This window comes from Tamandua tetradactyla, chromosome 19 (assembly GCF_023851605.1).
Source record: "Tamandua tetradactyla isolate mTamTet1 chromosome 19, mTamTet1.pri, whole genome shotgun sequence".
Lineage (NCBI taxonomy): Eukaryota > Metazoa > Chordata > Mammalia > Pilosa > Myrmecophagidae > Tamandua > Tamandua tetradactyla.
The window spans coordinates 69,332,210-69,356,512 of NC_135345.1; the positions used below are offsets into that span (position 1 = coordinate 69,332,210).

The 24,303-nt window shown below is 33.1% G+C and overlaps 1 protein-coding gene across 4 annotated transcripts in view; it reads right to left on the reverse strand.

Annotated features, from left to right (window-relative positions):
• The window catches only part of UBA6 (ubiquitin like modifier activating enzyme 6), a 127,307-nt gene that overhangs the window by 60,549 nt on the left and 42,455 nt on the right, over nucleotides 1-24,303 (reverse strand). For all 4 annotated transcript variants that reach the window (XR_013165897.1, XM_077137007.1, XM_077137005.1 and 1 more), the window contains exons 10-16: nucleotides 22,704-22,807; nucleotides 21,443-21,505; nucleotides 20,609-20,685; nucleotides 20,055-20,121; nucleotides 8,104-8,247; nucleotides 1,028-1,095; nucleotides 255-333 (exon numbers count right to left, since the gene is read on the reverse strand). Coding sequence is in view for 3 of the 4 variants with exons in the window: in XM_077137007.1 (XP_076993122.1) it covers nucleotides 255-333; nucleotides 1,028-1,095; nucleotides 8,104-8,247; nucleotides 20,055-20,121; nucleotides 20,609-20,685; nucleotides 21,443-21,505; nucleotides 22,704-22,807 (602 nt within the window). In the remaining variant the exon portion in view is untranslated. The remainder of the gene's footprint in view (nucleotides 1-254; nucleotides 334-1,027; nucleotides 1,096-8,103; nucleotides 8,248-20,054; nucleotides 20,122-20,608; nucleotides 20,686-21,442; nucleotides 21,506-22,703; nucleotides 22,808-24,303) is intronic.

Sequence of the window (24,303 nt, forward strand, 5' to 3'; positions counted from 1 at the left end):
TACTCAGCTCTGCTACTGTAGCACTAAAGCAGCTGTAAACAATATAACTTTCAAAAACCTTATTTACAATGCAGATAGTAAGATGAGCACGGTTTGCAGGCCATAGTTTGCCATCCCCTGCATTAAATATCTTTTGAGGGCCTATTGTGTTAGACATTACTTACTTAGACTCAAAAATTTTTTAATAAATTAACTTTATGACAAACAACAGCAGTTTGAATGTACTACTAATTCCCATCGTTATTCATACTTACTAAGAAGATACTCAAATTTTTTAACTTCTGACATAAAGTGTCTCCAATGGAGGCGCGTAAGGCATCATACCTATCTCCTCTGAAGAAGGCAACAGACCAAGAAAAGAGATGAGCATACAATATTAAGATAAGTTTCTTTATCATTTTATCAATTTTATAGTATACGTTAAACAGAACACTCCTTAAGTGTTTCCACTAACAGATAAACTATCGTATCTGAAAGAGAAAAGGCCCCATTAAGAAACTGGTTTTTCCTTTTTCACTGACATATTTTAAATCCAAATGACTTAAGTTAAGGTAACTTTTGTATATGTAGGATAAAAAACATTTATTTAAGGTAGAAATTATTAATGAAGGTTCTTAAGGTAGTGCACGGATGGGCTTTCGAATTGTTAACCCACTTAAACTGAAGGTAAAAGATTGGGTCATATGTATATTCTGGAGAATGAGTTTTATCAGATTCTCAAAGAGATTTGTAATGCAAAAAGATTAAGAAATGACTGATATAAGTAAAACTGAAGACAGCAACTTTTTCTACCTAATATAAATATGGTTTTTTGAATCCCAAACCATTCTCATTATTTACAGTTTAAAATTTTATATTCTTTACTTATACAATGATTAAAAGGCATACCATTATTATGACAACCCCTAAAGACAGAGAAGAAAAGACATCTAAAACAAAGTCTGTTTAGGCAAAAATTATTTTAATCTGGCTGCCTCTTAAAAAAAACATATGACCAAGAAAAAAGCAACAGAAATTTCAGCATTACCGTGGAAGAAATTCTTCACATCCAGGTTTGTCTAGTGATTTAACAATATCTGCTGCTTCGATATATAACTAAAGTAGAAGACATAAACAATTTACTATGTATAAAATTTAAATCAGTAAAAAGTTTTCTCTTCTGTAGTCCTAGCTTATATTATTAAATAACCAAGGAAAAACATTATAAAAATGCTACTCCAAAGCAAAACTAATTGATAAAAAATATAATTATTTTTGTTAATATGAATTCCTATATTATTATATTAAAATAATGGTAAAACCTGAAGAAACAGTTAAAAAAGCTATAACCTGATTCATGTCACTTAACCATCGTACAGATGATATATTTTAATTTTAAAAAGAAATTTCACTCCAGATCTATTTTTCATAATTCCATGAAAACTTTGGAAGCATCATTCAATTTCATTATTTTTCAAATGGAATAAATAAATTGGTTATTTTTTGAGACGCATCTAGTCTGCATTTATTTTCCAGCTTGGCTGTATTATATATAATCTATAATTACATATATTAAAATGAAAATAATCTAGGAAGTCACAGCAACAAACTTCTTTTTAAAACACCAAACCAAATTAACTTCATATAAAAAAGTTCTGAATTTCACTCTCATTTTCATTCTAAGTAACTTATTTGGCTAAACTTGAACATGACCAAATGGATATTATTTAAATTATAACAACAGAATCTATATTAACAATATAAATACTTCTCATTATGTTAACAGATGTATCTAAATAAGACTTTTACTGAATTTACACTCCATGTTAAAATAAAACAAAGCAAAACAGCATTATCTGTATTTTTTTAAAAAATGAATGTTAACATTCAAAATGTTAAGTGTTTCTAAAAAGAAACTGAGTGCCCTTTGATAATCTCTGCAATATTTCTTCTTGTAACTGTCAGGTATCAGAAAATAAAACAACATATAAAATGGATTCTGTGGAATGGGGGCCCTTTCAGTTTCTCTCCCTCAGCAGCTCCTCTAATAGGACCTAATGTGTTGGCAAGATAGATGAGCATGAAAGGTCCATGAGCATGAAGTCATGATCTACACCAGCCTGGTATCTCCCAGTGATGCCTGCAGCCACATGTCACTCCCACCTCTCTTGGCATGTTTTTTCCTTTAAAACCACAAGCTGTCAGAAAGAAAGTTGGAGCCATTTTTCCCTCCTTTCACTAACAGGTGTTGCTGGCTCCCACCTGGATGCTCTCCCCTTGCTTTCATTCTGTCTGTTTCTCTTTAGCAATAAACTATTAAGCTTTAACTCACTGTCTCACGTGGAATCCTTAAAGGAATCCGTATCTAACATAAATTTGTTGAAAATTCAGGACAGGGGTCTCATTAAAGGTTTAGCTTTCCGGCCCCTCTGGGCTATGGGACTGCCTTTCAGTTGACCCCCGGACTGAGGCTTGAGTTTCTAGCCCCTCGGAGTTACAGAGGCAGCCTTCATGTCACTCTGTCTCCTGAACCAGCGTGGTCGCTATGGTTTCCATGTGATTGATGGTTGACTTTCTGGCTCACACCATCTTAACGTGACACCAGCTCACATTCACAGCATTCAAACGATTACAACTAAATTGACCCTAGGTAAGTGATGCCTTTCTGCTCAGATCCCCCCATGAGAGTTGTTCAGTGTCCTGGTGACACGTTGGCCAGCCTCAGTGTGGTTGGCCCAAAGGTTGAGCTCAGTCTAAACTCTCCAGCTCTTGGAGCATTTTCCCACGTAGCAGTCAAAAAACAACTTGGGGGACACCCTGAATAAAAGACTGCACACTTTCCTAATCCATGACAACAAACCAGGGATGCCTGCTTTGTTGTTGTGATTGGATCTTTGATCTGCATGAATTAGTCTCACTTAAAGCTACACTGGCCGCCAAAAGAGCTGCTAACTTCTGTAAGCCTCCTGTCCCCAGGGCCCCCAAAAGAGCCACTGTGTCCCAGACACAAGTCCCGAGGGAGACCATATGCCTTCAATGCAGCTGGTAACCATCAGCCTGGAGAGGAGCAATTAAACAAAACTCTCCATGAGCAGACCTCCACAAGCCTCCTGCAAGCAAAATCCCTAGCACGTAGCAAACCTCCCCCTCCATATTAAAAATTAGCAAATGATTATGGGTAACGCCCTAAAAATTCCTAATTCTACCCCTCTCGGATGTTTACTTTGTAGTCTGAGTAAACTCCAATTAAAAAAAGAAAAGAAAACAAAAACAAAATAAAATATTTTTCTCTGCAATTTGGCTTGGCCACAATACCCTTTAAAACAACAAAAATGCTGCCCCACATGGCACTCTTGATTAACAAACGGTCTAAAAGTTCCTCCTCCCAAACTTAACTTTATTCCTCTGTGCTTTTATATATCTATAGCAAAGTGTTTCACATCTGTTTAATTGTTAACTGATATATTTGGTATGTTAAATATTTAATGCCTGTTTGCTAGCTAATGTGTTCAGTCTAATTATTAATTGATATGGTCCTACATTTACATTAGTCAAATGTTCATAACAGGTTACTAATTACAGAAATTCTTTTAAAAAGGGAACATTTAGGCTGTATTAAAACATTTAATTATATAAATTTATAAAAAGTTTTCAGTTCTATAACATAATCTAACTTCACTCTAATTTAAATAAAAATACTACCATTAGTAAAAAATTGTTATTTCATGCCATTTTTACAAAAAATGAAGATAGGATGAAATGGCATATTCAATAATTTATTTATCCTTCTCAAAAATATTTCTGTGTCTGTTTTTCTTTTCAAATAATAAATTTCTTATTTACGTCTGTATGTATTTTCAATGTATAGTCTCATACCTCTGGATAGTAACAGCAAATTAATAAGAAAATTCTTAACAAGCTCTAAGCCTAGTATCTTTCTGTCTGTATAACCAATTAAAAAGTTTTCTTAGATTTAAACCTGGGAAAAATTCAATGAGCTCAGTATATTTCCCAAAACTTAATAGTCAATGTACTTTTAAAGTTCCTCATAATTTTAAAATATAAAAATAATAGAAGGAATTAAATGATGAAACAAATGCAATTTTATCCTGCTTAGGTATGTTCTACCTAAAAAATCAATTAAATTTAATAAAAATATAAATGGATTTTTTATAATTTTACTTACCTGAATTTTAAAAATCTAACTTTTCTTACTTAACCATTTATTACCCAAATACGTATAAAGATTTGGAGTTACAATAGCTTTTTAAGACCAAACTGTCATAAACAAAAAGATACAAATTTTAGTTTCTAAGGGTTTATGTTCTAGTTATAACTATTATACTAAAGCTTGATATAAAACAGTGGTAACAAAGAAATAAAAATGCTGAAAAAATTTTAAAAGCAGAGAAATAAAAAACAGCCTAAGAAATCCTGATAAAAATGATACAAGTAAAACTTTTAAATAAAAAATTAGCATTTAACAACTCTGAACTAGTTTTTAAAAACTATAACTTAATTCTGTAAATTACCACATTCCTAGCATTATTTAGGAGTTTAAAATGTTAAAAAAAAAATTTAAGTTTTTTGCTGAATTAAACTAGAAGATTTTAAATGTATTATAAAATGATCATTTATGTGTTCTCAGTATAAGGTATATAAATGCCTGGTCATATTCTAAACCTCAATATAAATTTCTTCCTGTCCTCCATTATTTTATAAATCTCTAGCTCTTCTTCCCTTCATAAACACTATTTTTAAAAGGAAGTATACAGGTTTGAAAACTTTGTAAATTTATTATCAAATTTATTTCTAATCATAATGCAGTTTAAATAAACTAAACTATAGGTGAAATAAATACAGAAGGTAATAAAAAGTTTTAAAGAAATGGATTTTATTTGTCATAGTCATTATGAATTACACGCCCTAAATGGATTAAAAAATAATAAAGTTGAAGGAAATAAATTTTATTTGTTAGTCATTTTTAATTATAAGTGCTAAATAATCGTCTATCACAAAATAAATGTAAAGAGTTATAAAAAAGGAGTTTATAAAAGTAAATTCTGTCTGCCATAATCAGTATTAACCAAAATGTAATAGATCTGATAATTTCAAATAAAGGAAAGCTTTTGTGTTATGCTGACTATTCATACAAAATTAGTCTTCTTTTAAGTATGCTCTTAATATACAGTATTTTAAAAAACAATTTTTCTTAATCATCCAAATTCTGTGTCTAAAATATTTTACATCAAAATAATATTCTTATTAATGTTTATGCTGACATTATCCTTTACTTCAGCAAACAAGTCTTCTTACTGTTAGGAAAAAACTGTTACAAATAATTTGTTCTCTCACCTTGTATAAATAACGTGCAAAGGTACTAAAATAACTTAACCTATTGCATAGAAGTATTTAATATATTTTACAATGGCTTTAAAGAATTTTGTTTTGTTACGAATTAAAATTAAATAAATAAACTATTCATATGGTTGAATATTATATAAATTCCTAAAAATTTAACAATATTGTTACTATCAATGTTATATCCTAATACTAATCTATATGATGTTAAGCAATGTTACGGTCTTATTAATTGTGGTTTTTAATTATTTTTAAAAGGCTACAAATCATAGAAACAGCCAATTGCCAGTAGCACTGCTTTGCTCTAATACTCCTCTAAAAATATATGTGCTCAACTTTAAAAGAAAAGTTAAACAAATATATATATATTATATTTTATCTATTAAATAATCTAGCTCTGGGTAAATCTGGAAAAATATAATAGAACAAAACCTTACTATAATTTCTTAATATAAAACAACTATCTAAAGTTTTTATTTCTAAAAAAGCTTCATTTAAAAATATAAAAATTAAAGCTCAGATTGTAAGCATTAACCATTACCATTAAATTCTGAAGTACTTAACTCCTTATATAACCCTCAAACTCCAATTAAAAATGTAAATCAATATACAAGGTAAAACATAATATTGTCTCTTTTTAAAGCTTTAACTTTTGTATAAGATAAAAAAATGCTAATTTTGCCCAAAATTAGCACTATCTAATTTAATCTATCTAGTAAATTAAACAACTTAATTCAACTTTATTTAATGTAAAACCTAGAATAAGGAACAAAATACTAATGTTTTATACAAGTTAATGTTTTATACTCAGCATTTCAGAGCGTTTGTAGCAAAAAATGAAGATGTGTCTACAAAGTCCCTTAAGGAACAAGGAAAAATAAAACTAATAAAAACTCCCCAGGAAGCCAAGGTGTCAATTTTAAGGCTTGCCCTTATAAAACTTATTTCTATAATGGTAAACTAAACCTACTTAGAATTAGTGCCTAAGAGCCATCTCCAGAAAACTTCTGCTGTTGCTCCAATGTAGTCTCTCTCTAAGCCAAACTCTGAGCTTCCCCTCAACGTGGGACCTAATTTCCAGAAATATAAACCTGGCAACTAACAGTGTGAAATACAACGTAGTCACAGAACATGGCTGGCCCTGGCTGTGAGACATAGGCTCCAAAAACGAGCCTGCATGGATGAACTGACCAACAGGGTGAAAAAATAGTTTCAGTATTTCAAATCAAGCTGAGAGGTTATTCTGAAGGTTACTCTTATGCAAACTTCAGCTAGACACTACAAACTACCACAATATAGCAAATCCCAACCAACAGTGTTCCTAAAAACTCTAAAATATATCTAATGCACTTATTAAGTTTGTTTTTCAGAAACATAAAATCTCCAAATTGTTCCAATGCCAAAGAAGCTCTGAAACCTGAAGATGCTAAACTCTCCAAAAATAACAAACGATTTCATCAATCATCCCTTTGCCCCTTAAATCTTAACAACTCACTCCTCTTTAATTATCCTCTTATTAATTTTCCTCCTAAACCCCTGCCTCTTATAATGTCTATCTAAGTTTGTTCACAGGTCAATAGTAGCCGTGACAAACCAGGAGAATTCTGAAAACATGTTTCTGCCACAACAAAAATTTAAAACCTACTCCTGTTGCAGCCCAATTAATGATGCTTCTGTTTGGCTCAAAGCAGTTTTTCCTTCCCCAACTTTGTCCAGAAACAGCAGGAAGTAGTAAAAAAGAGAACAGAATGTTCATACTCCTCCCAAAATTGCTTCAAGCTAAGCTAAGGCATCCTTCCAATCTAATCCAAACTCCAGTCAATTTCATTAAAATAAAAAGGCAGGAATGTCAGGTATCAGAAAATAACAACATACAAAATGGATTCTGTGGCCTGGGGGTCTCTTCAGTTTCTCTTTCTCGGCAGCTCCTCTAACAGGACCTGATGTGTTGGCAAGATAGATGAGCATGAAAGTGCTGACACCCCACCCGCCAGAGACCAAACCAGATAACCATGAGCATGAAATCATCATGATCTACACCATCACCGTATCGCCCAGTGATGCCTGTAGCCACAGTCACCCTCAGCCCTCTTGGCATGTTCTTTCCTTTAAAGCCACTAGCTGTCAGAAAGAAAGTTGGAGCCATTTCTTCTTTCCTTTAAGCTAGCAGGTTTTGCTGGCTCCCACCTGCCTGCTCTCCCCTTGCTTTCATTCTATCTGTTTCTTTCTCTCTAGCAATAAACTATTATACTTTAACGAATCTGTGCCTAACAGTAACAAAAATCAATGTTTTTAGTCCTGACTTGTGATGTTTTTTACCCTCTATAGTCTTCAAACCTTTACCATTTCCATGTATTCTGCTTTGGGACGTTTTTAACTAGGAAGGAAACCTGAAGATTCATGATGTTAAGATTCCATGGAACCACTTGATGAGTCTTAGGAGACAAAAAAACTTAATAAAATAGTATTGGATACTAACTAAAACATACAGGGACTGGAAATTCATTTCCTTACACTCACAAGTGAGGGAAATACATTCTAAAATGCAACTTTGGGTAATATCTCAATAGGGCCTACATATAACCTTGTTAATTTTAATTAAAGAATCAAGTTTTGGCAGCATACTACTTCCATCTCTCTCATGCACCAAAAATATTTTAAGATTACTTATGTACTCTATGAGATAGTAATACATAACATGCATTCATTTTAAGGGTGGAGAATGCCACGTTAAACATAAAGAAATATTAAAATACAACTAACCCACTGGCATAAAGGAGAAAACTTTCCTGTCACAGCTTTCAATACTTCTTGACTGGCAATACCTCCTACTGCTGCTGCAAGTGGGGGTAAAAAGCCTTTAGCAGTCCAAGATAGCCAATTCACAATGTCAGCATTTACTTCAGGCTGAAACACAAACCATAAGAGACAATGTTAGTAGTATTCAAATAGTATACTTAAAACTTCAATGACAATGTGAGAATTATTACAGCTTAGCTTCTAAATAAGTAACTCAATTCTCAATAGCTTTTTTTTTTAAGTCCTAAAACCACCACGTTTACACGTTACTTTAGGCAGTATTTCCCTCAACTAGAGCTTGTCCAGTTTTACTTTTTGACTCTATATGTTGCACTAGTGCCTTATTTAGAATTAGCAGGAGTATTTATCATTCATAATTTTTGTTAAAGAACAGTTCTGTGAAATCAGTCAATATTTGTAAACAGATAATCAAAATTAAAAAAAGTGTTCTTAATGAAAAATATGGAAAAGTCTTGGACCTAGATAAAATGAAAATAAAAACAAAATTATCTATAAAAAAATGGAACCATCAGATTGTGCTGGAAGCAGAAAACAGAAAGAGAAAATATGATGCATCATGAGGCTACATATTGTTAAAATGCTAGCTAAAGGTAGTTTAGGAAATTTAAAATAGTATGCCACTACTGCATAATACTTTAATCTAAGAGCCAATAATCACAAATGAAGTTCTCACTTAATCATACTTAAAAACTGAAAAGAACACTGATGTTTCTCAAAAATTTTTAGTATTCTAAAGAAATAATATCAGAGAAGTGGATTTTGGAGTTAATGATTCAGCACAACTTTTCCACTGTGACAAAGACCGTATCTTGAGCATTGGCTTCTCTTCTACTATTCTTTCACTATCAGTAACTTTAACCTTAACTTTAAACTTTGCCTAGAGGTCAATTAATCTGTAGAAATCTTATGTAAAATAATAGTAGTTGTGCAGTTTGGAGAGAAGAAGGCTTCTATTATATTCTCAGAGAACTGTGATGCAAAAAAGCCTACCTAATGCACCTACTTCATTTCAACTTTCTATATTTCATTATTCTTCAACTATTTATCTTTTCTTCTTTCTACTTATCACTAATATTAGCTCACATGGACTAACTATGACCTAGATTCAATCTGTGCCATTTTTAAATGCTGAAACACTGGTGGTGGTGATATTAAAAACAATGAAAACAGAAGCAGTTAACTGACTGAACACTTATTGTGTCAGGTTATATATTAAGTCCTCAAAACAATCCTAGGAAATATAATTCCTATTCTACAGATGAAAACATCGAAACTTTGAAAAATTAGGTAATTTACTCAAGATTTTATAGTCAGTAAGTGTGAACCCAACAAGCCTAACTCTAGACATTTTTTTTTTAATTTTTTAAATTGTTAAATATATGCACAAAACTGTATAAGTTTCAAAGTACATTTTAACAAGTAATTTTAGAACAAATTTCAAAAGTATGGTATGGGGTATAGTTCTACCATTTCAGGTGTTTCCTTCTAGCAACTCTCAGACACTGTAGCCTAAAAAAAGTATCAATTTAACAATTCAGTAGTCATATTCATTCGTTAAATCCTATCTTCTATGATACAACTCATCCTTCTCCTTTGATCTTTCTCCCACTCTTTAGGGATACTTGGGCAGTGATCATTCTAACTTCGTGGTGAAAAGGGGTGTTAAGGGGTAGGAGGACACAACTGGTTGATGTTCTTGGAGAGAATGGTAATTCTAGGTTTCAGGGCTTATTTAGCCCAGAAATTAAAAGGTTTCTGAAAAATAAACTTAGTGAGTGAAACTTTTAGAAAGTCTCAGATAGAGCTCTGGGTATTCTTTATGGTTTACAAGAATACTGTTGGGGTTTGGCATACCATGACAATTAGCAATATCTGGCTGAAGCTGGCATAAGAGTAATCTCCAGAAGAGCCTCTTAACTCTATTTGAAATCTCTTAGCCACTGATACCTTATTTTGTTACACTTCTTTTCCCCCTTTTGGTCAGGTAGGAACTGTCTCTCCCCAGGCGTCAGGACCAGGCTCATCCCTGGGATTCATGTGCCACATTGGCAGGGAGACATCCCTGGACATCATGTCCACGTAGGGGAAAGGATAATGATTTTACTTGCAAAGTTGGGCTTAAAGAGAAAGGTCACATCTAAGTTACAAAAAGTTTTCTGGAAGTACCTCTTAGGTATTATTATAAGTAGGCTTGGCTTCTCTGTTACAGATATAAGTTTCATAAGAGCAAGCGTAAAAATCAAACACTTGCCCTATTAATTTGGAAGTACCTAATGTTTGAGAGAATATCAGGGATTTCCCAGTTGGGAAGTTTAATAGTTCCATGTTTTTCCTTCAGTCCTTCAAGGGACTTTGCCAGTACTTTTTTTTAAAAAAACTTTTTAAATTGTTAAATACAACATATATACAAAGTAAAAACAGTGATTTTCAAAGCACACTTTAACAAGTAGTTATAGAACAGGTTTCAGAGTTTGTTATTGGTTACTCTTCAACTATTTCAGATTTTTCCTCCTAGCTGTTCCAAAACACTGGAGGCTAGAATATATATACATACTGTGTGTGTGTGTGTGTCTATGCATGAAAAATAACATATACAGAAAAATCACATATACAGAAAAATAAAAAATTTCACAGAACATTGCAACAATTAGTTGTAGAAGATTTCAGAGTTTGGTATGGGTTACAATTTCACAATTTTAGGTTTTTACTTCTAGCTGCTCTATGGTGTTGGAGATTAAAAGAAATATCGATATAATGATTCAGCAACCATATTCATCTGTTAAACCCTACCCTCTCAGTGTAACTCCAACATCACCTATGATTTTTCTCCCACTCTTTAGGGGTATCTGGGCTATGTCCATTGTAACTTTTTCATGTTGGAAGGGGCTGGCAATAATATGGGATAGGAGGATGAAACTAGATGTTTCAGAGAAGCTGGCCCTTCTGCATTTCAGGATTTATGTCCAGGGACCCATCTGGAGGCTGTAGGTTTCTGGTAAGTTACCTTCGTGCATGGAACCTTTGTAGAATCTTATATATTGCCCTAGGTGTTCTTTAGGATTGGCTGGAATGGTTTTGGTTGGGGTTTGGCAAGTTAAGATAAATAGCAATGTATAACTGACGCTTGTAAGCCTCCTGACTATCTGAACTCTCTCAGCCACTGAAACTTTATTTGTTATACTTCTTTTCCCCCTTTTGCTCAGATGGTATTGTTGATCCCATGGTGCCAGAGCCAGACTCATCCCTGGGGGTCATCTCCCATGCTGCCACGGAGATTTTCATCCCTGGATGTCATGTTCTACATAGAGGCAAAGACAATGATTTCATTTGCAGAGTTGGGCTTAGAGAGAAAGAGAGGCCACAACTGAGAAAAAAAGGGGTCCTTTAGATGTAACTCTTAGGCATACCTATATGTAGGCTAAACTTGACTAAAGTAGCCTTACGACCAAAGGCTTAGCCTATTGATTTGGGTGTCCCTAATGTTTGGCACATTCTCAGGGTTTTTTTCCTGGTGGAAGTGTAATAGCTCCCTATTTTTTCAATCATCCTCAAGGGACTTTGCCAATACTATTTCATTATCTGCTTAATATACTCTGGGATATCTGTCAGGCATTATATTAAGTTATATAGGATTCAAGGCCCTGATTCTTATTCTGGGTTCCCTGTGCTTGAATTGTTTAAATGATCTAGCCCAGACAGGTTGAGTTAGATTATGTGCTTCAGAAAATTTAGGTTCTGGACAAAATAAACCTTTCTTTCTTTGGTTTCAGAGAGTAGATGACATTCTAAAATACAGACAATGTCTTCCTTACTCCTGTATTCTGAATTACCTAAATCCTGACCTGATTAACTTCATTCCTATCTCTAAATACCAGGTTATACATATATATAGGAAAGTCTCTCAAAATCTAGAAATAATTACCACTCTGGACAAAATGTGAGTGCTATAAGAGCTTACAATCTAGGCCCTTGTTTTCTTATAAGTATTTCCTAAATGAGACCATACAATAATTGCTCTTTTCGTTTCTAGCCTATTTTGCCTCACAAATGACCCTCAGGTTCATTTACAGTGTTGCAAGCCTCACAACTTCGTTACTTTCTCTAGCTGCACAACACCTGACCATGTGTGTACAACATCATTCGCCAATCTACTTCTCAAACAGTGCATCCTCAAGCCACCTCCATTCATTGGGCATCATATATAATGTTCAAAGTCAACAGCCCATCAACACTTTCAATTTTAGAATATTTTATTGTTTCCAAGAGAAAGATAAACCATTAAACACAGCTTCACCAAAGAGAAATTTTAAACCTCTCCTTAACTCTTGACTCTCCCACCATTATTTACCCCTGGTGCTACTGTGGTACTGCTGATATTTTCCTGTTTAAACATAGCCCACAGCACGCAATAGCAGTTTTCCCCCTGTACCTCAAACTTGTATACTCTTTGTGAAAGATTCATACCTTTGAAGAAGTTCATGAAAAAAATCATTATATTTATAGTGTTAATCAACTATACACGAGTCTATACAACCCCTTTCAATCATGTTCACTTTCAATATGGTAATATTACTTACAGACCCACTAACAAACTGCCTTTCCTTCTCCTGATTCCCTTTGAATTCAACCTCATTAGGTAACCATTCACCCATCTCTAGCTTCTGTGTCTCTGATTTTACTTTTACCATGGTCAAAAAAGTGGAATTATACAGTATCTTTTTGCGTCTGGCTTTTTTCACTCAGTATTTTGTCCTCAAGGCTCATCTATCTTGTCATGTGCTGCAGAACATCATTTCATCTTACTGCTACATAATATTCTATCGTTATGTATATATTATATTTTGCTGATCCACTCATTTGTTAATGGGTACTGGGATCGTTTCCACCTTTTGGTGATTGTGAACGCTGCTGCTATGAACATCATTGTGGAAATATGTGGTTGTGTTGCTGCTTTCTGCTCTTCTGGGTATATACCAAGCAGTGGTATTGCCAGGTCATAAACTCAGTATTTACCTTCTTAAGAAACCACCAAACTGCCTTCTATAGCAGTTGTACCATTATATATTCCCAATGCATAAGTGTCCCAATTTTTCCACATCTTCTACAACATGTGTAGTTTTCTGTTTGTTTAACAGCAGCCATACTTATAGGTGTGAGGTGGTATCATTAGAGTCTTGATCTGCAGTTCCCTTATAGCCAATGAAAATGAGCATCTCTTCATGTGATTTTGAGCTATCTGTATTTGCTTTTCAGAAAAATGTCTATTCATATCTTTAGCCCACTTTATAAATGGTTGTTGGTTCTTATGTTGTTGAGTTATATGATTTCTTTATGTATACAGGATATCAAACCTTTGTCTACTATGTGATTTCAAAATATTTTCTCCGACTGAACTGGCTGCCTCTTCACTTTTTTGACAAAGTCTTTTGAGGCACAAAAGTATTTGATTTCGAGGAGTTTCCATTTATCTACTTTTTCGTTTGTTGCTTGGGTTTGGGTGCAAAGTTTAGGGAGCTACATTCTATTACTAGGGCTTGAAGATGTTTCCCTACATTTTCTTCTAGGAGCTTTACGGTACTGGTTCTTACATTTAAGTGTTTGATCCAATTTGAGTTAATTTTTGTGTAGGGGGAAAGGAAAGGTTCCTCTTTTATTCTTCTGGCTATTGATACCCAGTTCTCCCATGCCCATTTATTTAAAAGACTATTTTGTCCCAGTTCAGTGGATTTGGGGGTTTTGTCAAAGACTAGGTGACCATAGATTTGGTGGTCTATTTCTGTGCTCTCAAATTGATTCTATTTGTCAATACTTTTATCTTTGTGCCAGCACCATGCTGTTTTGACCACTCTGGCTTATAAATAATAAATTTTAAAATGAGGATGCGTTAATCCTTCCATTTAGTTCTTCTTTTTTTTTGGATGCTTTCCGCTATTCGGGGTCTCTTTCCCCTCCAGATGAATTTGGTAACTAGCCTTTCTAAGTCTTCAAAGAGGTTGTTAGAATTTTGATTGGTATTGATTGACTCTGTAGATCAATTTGGGTAGAAATGACATCTTAACTATATTTAACATTCATATCCATGAGCAGAGAATGTCTTCCACCTATTTACATCTTCTTTGATTTCTTTTAGCAATGCTATGTAGTTTTCTGTGTACAAGTCCTTTGCATCCTTAGTTAAGTTCATTTCTCAGTACTTGATTCTTTTAGTTGCTGTTTTGAATGAAGTTTTTTCCTTAACTGCTTCCTCAGTTAGGTCATTGCTTGTGTATAGAAATGTTACTGATTTTTGCACATTAATCTTATATCCCACTACCTCCCTGAATTTATTAGGTCAAGAAACTTTGTTGTAGATTCCTCAGGATTTCTGAAGTCTAGTATCACATCATCTGCAAATGACGAATGTTTTACTTCTTCCTTTTCAATCTGAATGCCTTTTATTTGTTTTTCCTACCTGAGTGCTCTAGCTAGAACTTCTAGTACAATGCTGAGTAACAGAGGTGACAGAGGACATTCTTGTCTCATTCCCAATATTAGGAGGAAAGTTTTCGGTCCTTCTCCATTGAACACAATGCTGGCTATTGGTCTGTCATATATGCCGTTTATCATACTGAGAAAGCTACTTTGATTCCTACCTTCTGAAGTGTTTTCATCAGAAAAGGATATTGAATTTTGTCGAATGCTTTTTCAGCATCAATTGAGATGATCATGTGATTTTTCCCTTTCGATCTGTTAATGTGCTGTATTACATTAATTGACTTTCTTGTGTTGAACCATTTTTGTGTTCCCGGTATAAACCCCACTTGGTTGTCATGCATAATTCTTTTAATGTGTTGTTGGACTTGATTTGCTAGTATTTTGCTGAGAATTTTTGCATCTATGTTCATTAGGGAGACTGCTCTGTAGTTTTCCTTTCTTATATATCTTTACCCAGTTACGGTATTAAAGTGACATTAGCTCCATAAAATAAGTTAGGTTGTGTTTCCTTTTCCTTAATCTTTGGGAATCATTTGAGTAGGACTGGTGTGTTCCTTTTGGAATGTTTGATAAAATTCCCCTGTGAAGCCATCTGGCTCTGAGCTTTTGTTGGTAGAAAGATATTTGATGACTGATCGAATCTCTTTACTTGTGACTGGTTTGCTGAGATCTTTTATTTCTTCTTGAGGCAGCATAGCTTGTTCATATGTTTCCAAGAAATTGTCTATTTCATCTAAGTTGTCTAGTTTATTGGTGTATAGCTGTTCATAGTATGTTCTTATGATTTTATTTCTTCAGGGTCTTTGGTAACAATCCCTCTCTCATTTCTGATTTTGTTTATTTGCATCTTCTCTGTTTTTTTGTTAGCCTTGCTAGTAGTCCATTCATTTCACGGATTTTCTCAAAGAACCAACTTTTGGTTTAATTGATTCTTTCTATTGTTTCTCTTGTTCTCCCATTCAATTATACTTTAATCTTTGTTATTTCTCTTCTATTTGCTATGGGGTTACTCTGCTGTTCAAGTTCCTTCCAGTAAGCTGGTAAATCCTTGATTTTTATTTTCCTCTTTTATAGGCATTTAGGGCAATAAATTTCCCTCTCAGCATGGCCTTTACTGCATCCCATAAGTTCTGATTAGGTCTAATTTATTTATCAAATTCCTAAATTCTCTATTTCCTTCTTGATCCTCTGTCTCATTATTTTATCTACAGAGGAGAGTGGTGTATTGAAGTCTCCTACTATTATTGTTGAAACGTGTATCACTCCCTTCAGTTTTGCCAATGTCTGTCTCATGTACTTTGGAGTTCCTTGATTGGGATAATAAACATTTATGATTGTCATTTAGGCTTGGTGAACTGTCCCTTTTATTAATATATATAGTGTCCTTCTTTACCTCTTATGATGTCTCTGTATTTAAAGTGTATTTTGTCTGATATTAGTATAGCTCTTCCTGCATTCTTTTGGTTACAGCTTGCGTGGAACATCTTTTTCCATCCTTTCACTTTCAATCTATTTGTATCCTTGTTGTCTAAGGTGAGTCTCTTGTGAGTAGCATATAGCTGGATTATATTTCTTATTCAATTTCACTAATCTGTATCTTTTAATTGGTAAGTTTAGACCATTAACATTCAAAATTATTACTGTAAAGGCATTTCTTGAATCTACCACCTTATCTTTGGATCAGATCTATATATTTTTAACTTCTTTCTCTTTTTATCCTTTAAGTTACTTTTACTGGTTCTCTTTAATTCTGTGCCCTCCTTCAGACCTTCCTCTCCTGCCTTTTTTCTGTTCAGCCAGCAGAATGCCCATTAGTATTTCTTGTAGTGCTGGTCTCTTGGTGACAAACTCTTTCAGCATTTGTTGGTATGTGAAAATTTTAATCTCTCCCTCAGTTTTGAAGGACAATTTCGCTGGGTATAGTATTCTTGGGCGGAAGTCTTGCTCTTTCAGGATCTTAAATATATCATCTCATTGCCTTCTTGCCTCCATAGTGCCACTCGAGTATTGTGAACTTAGTCTTATTTGGTTTCCCTTGTATGTAGTAAATTGTCTTTGTCTCATTGCTTTCATGATTTTCTACTTCTCTTCAACATTTGGCAACTGATTAGTATGTGTCCTGGGGAAGTCCTTTTTGGATTTATTCTATTTGAGTTCCTTGGGCTTCTTTGATTTATATATTTATATCCTTTATTAGGGTTGGGAAGTCTTCTCCCATTATATCCTCTACTAATCTTCCTAACCCTTTACTCTTCTCTTCTCCTTTGGGACAAAAATGATTCTTATATTTATGCACTTTGTTTTGTATATTTATGCACTAAGAAGAGAAACAAGTGAACCTACCCACCTAAAAAAGAGAATAAACAATTAAATCTGAATCTACATATTGAAATAGGTTCATTGTTCTCCTAGGAAAACTGACCTGAAAAATCACCCCTGAGAATACCTGGTAGAACTATGAGATGTTATAGATGAAGGAAAAAATATACAAGGCAAAAAGACCATGTTACTTACAAGCTGCCATTCAAGTATGAAGACTAGAAAAAATTTAAAACATAAGAACTAGGGAATGCCATAAACTGCCAGCTTTTTCTGCAAAATGTACATGAGAGACAAAACCTGATTTTAACACTTACTCTAAAGCTACTGCCATCAAAACAGTATGGTACTAGGCAAAAAGATAGAACCATTGATCAGCTGAAGAACACAGAGGTCAGAAGCAGACCTACACATATAGGGTCAATAATCTGTTGGCAAAAATGTCAAGGCTGCTCAATAAACAAACAATAGTTTGTTAGACAAATGGGCTAGAAATACTATACATTCATATATATATATAAAAAAAACCCTTAGCCTATACTTTGCATGGCATTCAAAAATGAACTCACGATGCACTGAAACTACAAAACTTCTAGAAGAAAACACAGGAGAAAAGATTTGTGACCCTGGCTTAAGAAAAGCCTTCTTATGTAGACAGGACAAAAAGGGCACAAATTGGACTTCATCAAAATTTAAAACTTTGGCTCTTCCAAAGAAAGTATAATAAAGTGAAAAGAAAATTCACACAATAGAAGAGAATATTTGTAACACATGTATAATGGTTTGAAAGGATGTATGTCCCCCAGAAAAGCTATGTTTTAATCTAAGTCCCATTTCGTAAAGGCAGAATAATCCCTATTCAATACTGTATATTTGAAACTGTAATGAGATCATCTCCCTGGAGATGGATTTAATCAAGAGTGGTTGTTAAACTGGATTAGGTGATAACATGTCTTCACCCATTTGAGTGGGTCTTGATAAGTTTCTGGAGTCCTATAAAAGAGGAAATATTTTGGAGAAAGAAAGAGATTCAGAGAGAAGAGAGCAGAACAACATAGCATGAGAAGCAGAGTCCACCAGCCAGTGACCTTTGGAGATGAAGAAGGAAAACACCTCCCGGGGAGCTTCATGGAAAAGGAAGCCAGGAGAAGAAGCTAGCAGATGATACCATGTTCACCATGTGCCCTTCCAGATGAGAGAAGAACCCTAACGGTGTTCACCATGTGCCTTTCCAGATAAGAGAGAAAGTTTGTGTTCACATGTGCCTTCTCACTTGAGAGAGAAACCCTGAACTTCATCAGTCTTCTTGAACCAAGGTATCTTTCCCTAGATGCCCTTAATTGGACATTTCTATAGACCTGTTGTAATTGGGACATTTTCTCAGCCTTATAACTGTAAACTAGCAACTTATTAAATTCCCCTTTTTAAAAACCATTCTATTTCTGGTATATTGCATCTCGGCAACTAGCAAATTAGAACATTTGTCAGCTAAAGCACTGATACCCAGCATTTATTAAGAACTCTTATCAATAGGAAAACAGACATCCCCATGGAAAAACAGGCAAAAGATGTAACTAGACAATTTACCAGAGATGCTAATGGCAACTAAGCACATGAAAAGCTCAAATTCACAGCCAACAGTGAAATGCAAATTAGAATCATGATACCAGATTACATATTAAAATGGTTAAGAATGCACACCAACTGAAAATCATATTTTTCTGGTGGGAATGCAAAATGGTACTGCCATTATAAAACAGTCTAGCAGTTTCCTAGAAAGGTAAACATACATTTACTATATGATTCAAATACACTCCTAGCTATCTACCAAAGAGAAATGAAAACATGTCCACATCAAAATCTGTACACAAATGAATGCAGAGATTTCATTCATCATTGTCCAAACTGAAAAAAACTCAAATATTAATCAACTGTGGTATATTTATACAATGAAATACTGTATCTATACAGTGGAATATTACTTTGTAATACACAGGCATGAATATCCAACAACATGAATGAAAAATTCATTTTTCTCAGGGAAAGAAACCAGGGTCAAATGGCTGATTCTACTTATCTGAAATGGCAAAATACAATGTGGCTACCAAGGTTTGGTTGGGGAGGATGGGGATGATTATAAAGAGACATGAGGGAATTTTTTTGGCACTGTAGAAATGTTTCATATCTTATGTGTGATGGAGTATACTTGAATTGGGTAAAGAATTTTGTATACCTAACTGTACACCCATGTAGGTGAGATTTACTCTACGTAAATTATACATCAGTAAACCTGATAAATCTTTAATCACATATTTCCTCTTAATCACAGTCTTAAACAATCTAGTTCTAGCTTCTTACACATTATTTTTTTCCCCTCATTACTACATATGCAATGAAAGGTCTTTCATTTATGGGTAATGATTTGCTACTTTGGGTGCATTTATTACTTCTTTCTTTGTTTGAATTACATAAAGCAACAGATGAAAACTTCTTACTATTGTTAAGACTTTCATTTTCCTTCTGATTTTATAAAATAAAAACAAAAAAACTATTTCAAATAATTGTACAAACACTGCTATGCCAGTAGCTGCTAAAACAAAACTACTGGATGACAGGTACTGGTTTCATAACATGAAAAAAATTTTTCTAGGTGATATTCAAGTCCAAATCAGAAATGCAAAATATAATTAAGGGATGTGAATATAAAACATATGAAAGGGCTGAGTTATAAGAAACCTGACAACTTTATATAGTAAGTTTCAGTAGGCAACCAAACCAAGTAAATTAGAATACAATGATAAAGAATAATACTAATCCTAATAATATGACAAAAGCAACAGCAAACACAAATTACTATATGTCACATACTATTCTAAGTGCTTTACAAAATCAAATTATTTAATGTCCCCAACTTAGATAGGTCCTATCATTAACTCCATTTAATAGGTTTTTAAAGTAAAGCATAATGAAGTCAAGTAACTTGCCCAGTTTCAGTCAGTAAATAACAAAGTTAGGATTTGAAGGATAAGAGAATATTAATATATAAACCACTGATGTTTTAGAAACAAATATCTTGACAGCCATAACTTTGAAATATTCACCTTCTCTTCCAAGGTATCACTTATAGATGTTGCTAGTTTCAACAGCTCTTCTGCATCTTGTCGACACCTAGAAATACAATACAAAGCACTCCAATTTCTATTTTCTCAATTGTTATAAACAGTAAGTCATATGCAAAATTAAAACTCAGGAAACAAACAAAAGAATGTGGAATTCTGTTAACAGGAGCACAGTGTTCTTCACCGACTTAAAGTAACTGACTCATGAAATTAATACAACTATTTAAAAAGTCATGCTAAGAATGGCTCATTAAGGACAATACATAAATAAGATTTATTTTAAATAAATGAGATAAAAATCTTTTACAACAGTTCTTCTGATTTAATATTAATAAGATAGAAGAGAAAAATATAAACCAATCCTACCTCCATCAGAAAAAAATAGAAGATCATTATCAATACTTCACAGTTCGGCATGTCTAGTGATGTTGCAACTTTAAGTTAGATTTAGTTTTTATTTGTTTTTAAAAAATCCGTAATTTCTGAAAAACTGATTTTAACAAGGAAAAAAATTATCTTTAAACAAAGAGCATTACCCAATATTTGGCTTGCGACTGTAGTTCTCCTGAAACTGGTCCAAGGCAAGCATAGCTGTGTGAATCTGTAATGGTGCCTATTTAGAACATTTAAAATCAGTCAACACTGTATGGTTATAATGTGCTAGGAAATGTGCTAAGTTTCTAAAGAACATAATTAAATCATCACAATAAACAGATTAGCTTAACGCTATTATCTTTATTTAACAGATGAGGAAACTGAGGCTTAAAGAAGTTAAATTACTTGACAGCAACATCATAAAAATATTTAAGAATTAGATCCAAATTTCCTTTCCAAACCTAGCTAGTTTTTACTAGGTCACACCACATGAAACTTATCGTAATACTGCCTGAACAACAAAAAATAGTACAAGATCATCTCATCCTTTTCTCTAACATTAAAAATTTGAAAATTGTTAACATAATTGTTCTCCTTATCACAAATACATTTACTGCTACAGAACTATATCCAGGGATTTTAAAAAACTGAATTTAAGCTTCCAGGATCTTGTCGTTGTTGCTGAAGAAATATGATATGGAATACATAAAACTCTAAATGTTTCAAAAATCCTTTAATAATCTTTGCATAAATTATATCATCTTTTCAGTATCAATGCTAGTAAATCAGTATAAAAGTAAACTCTCCAGTATTCTAATATTTTTCATGACACAAATTCCTTTTTTTAATATTGAGGGGTCAACTTTAGATATGTGACAACACCTTTATTAAGAAAACCTGACAGAAAGATATATACTTTGTTATTCTATTTTAATTTTATAATCAATCTACACTCCATTCTGCTGTTTCGCTCAACCCTACAAAGTACTTTTTACCTCAGGTTTGCTAAAATCCGCAATAAGGCACTTTGGATGTTTTATCTGCTTCTCCAGTGGTTCCTAATAGAAAAAACATTGATTTCAGAGCAAGTGAGTGATTACTCAGCCTGACAAAATATACTGGTTATAAGTTAGAGCACTAAAAGCAATGGATCTTTCCCAAAGGTCTGAAAACAAACAAGGTTGGCCTGTATGCTTTAATAGAAACATAAAATAGCTACCATATCTCTTTGTCTTATTACCACATTTCTTTTTCTGTTAGGTACAATAAGATAACCTGAACCATACAGTAAGTTTGGGAAGAACTGGTGAAAACATTTGTACAGTTGAAAAAAATCTATTATTTTACCATAAAAGCTAGCATATTTATTTTTATCTCACGTTAGCAAATGATATAAAGGGAAAAAAACCTGAAAATGAAAACATCTCAAAACACCCACCCAATCTGAAATTTGAGATATAAACTATCCAATTAAAAACCTGTAGATGGTGACAGGGACAAATCTGACTATTCAATCTATTATATTATTCTAACTTTGGTTTGGAGAAAGCCTTGCAGAGGACTATAGTTGTTAATAGGTATGAAAAAGAGAAGGCAATCAATTTAAAACCTTGAGAAGCTGCAAGAAAAAAGAGATGTGCACAAATAGCTTTTACTGTGAGTGGCCTAAGGATTTAAACAGCAGGAGATCCTCTCTATTCAGCTATTCACATTTTCCTTTTAATGCCATGAATTTAGAAAAATTACTTTACACTTCCAATATTCAGTTTTAAAAATTTTAAAAACTAAATTAAAATTTAAAAACCTGAATTAACAAGTATGATAAAGAAAATAAATATTTATTTTACTTTGAAACTTAAATAAGTGAATAACAAAGCAAAACACAGCATTTTCACTCAAGCTAAATCTTTCTAAATACATTAATTTTATCACTTGTCTCAGGAAGTAAATTATAAGAATATGGTCAACTCTGATGATTCAGGAAGATGTAGTATCTTTGGGGTATTCGTATTTATTTCAATCATGTACAGTCCTCTAGCTGTAGACAATGTACAACTGTTTTTGTTGGTATCAGTTTATTTCCTAGATTGATTCTGTTTTCTTCAAAGTGGGTACAAATGTAAAAGCAAAATCTGTTCATACTTTAAGTTAACTATTTGCTTGGTTAACTAAGTATTTATGCTATTACTCTTTTTCTCTTCTGGTATTCTTCTCCTTTAAAAATGTATTTTTTAAAGCAGAAAAAAAAATACTTACAAAGCAAAATGTTTTAGGAGTCTTAATTTGGACAGCTATGCCTCCATGTAAATATGGCTCCAGTTCTTTAGTATCACCAATGCTAAAAGAAAATGGTGACACCACTAAAAGGAAAAAAAACAAAACAAAAAACAAGCCAACAAAACATTATATATAATGATACAAGTATTTAAACTTGAAGATAGTAGCTAGATAGATCATTAGGACTTAACATGACTCATGAATAGACAGGCAGACAAATGGAACAAATCAGAAAATTTAGAAACAGACCTAAATACAAAAAGGAAGTTAATAAACAAACAAACAAACAAAAAAGTGTCACATAAAATCAGGGAGAGAAAGATAAATTATTCAGATAAAAATTTTGGGGGAAAAAGCCATCCAGAAAAATACTTTTTCAAAATGTGAAAAAAGATGCCCAAAAGTTTCCAGGTAAAAGCATGGGAAAATAATTCCTGTAAAACTCTGGTTGCAGGAAGACTTTTCTAACTATGACTCAAATTCAGAAGCCATAAAAGAAAAAAATCTGATTTTTTATATGTGTGTGTGTGTGTGTGTATGTGTGCAAAAATCCCAACACAAGCAAACTCAAAGATAAAGGCCAAACTAGGAAATATATTTGTAACTAATGTAACACAGGGCAAATATGCTCTCTATAGTAAGAGTTCTAGGGAATGGATAAGAAAATGATCAACAACAATGGAATAATGCGCAAAGAATAGTTCACATAAAAAGAAAAAGATGAAGCTCTATACCATCAACCACATTTCTAAGAAAAATGCAAATTAAAGTCATATTGTGATACCATTTTTTCATCCATACAATAAATATACAGGTGTAAAATAAAATAAAATAAAGGATGTTCTGAAATTATGGATTGATCACTATATTTCATTAAATGAAAAGGGAAAAGATTGCATTATGTATAAGATACCGTTTACGTAAAAAAAATATAGGAACTCTGAAAAGATACATAAGAAAATTAAGAAAACAGTTGTTACCTGTTGTGAATGGATGAAAAATGAGGTAATGGGAGCCAAGGATTGGCTCTTCACTGAAAACTTTAACCCATTCTTGTTTGTGAACTATTTGCTTATTGAAAAAAAAGTAAAATAATACACAGTAATCCCCTCAGTCTTATATGATAAGTAGAGAAAAAAGATCAGAAGGGCATACTTTAAACTCAACTGCTATTACCACTGGAGAGGGGAGGAGGTCTGAAGTAGGACTAATTTTTAACTTTATTTAAACATATATACATATATGTATTCCTAGAATAAGCATAATTTTTTGCTATTAAAAATGATGTTTCATTTCTTAAGAATTATCTTTGAGCAGAAAGTATCAATTAAGAAACATTAAAGAAAAAAAATCTTCATATACAGCTATGCTATTTGAGTTTTCTCCCCCTACCTCAATGAACCTTTTAGTACAAAAAAACAGATTTTCTTTATCTTCATTCTTTCATATCCAGTGGCTCCTACTTTTACAGGGTAGCCTGAAAATTCTGATCAATTACCACCATCCAGAGTATGGACTCCAAAACAACCAATGATAATACTAAATAAACTATATTCAGTCAATTTTTGCAAAAACAGAT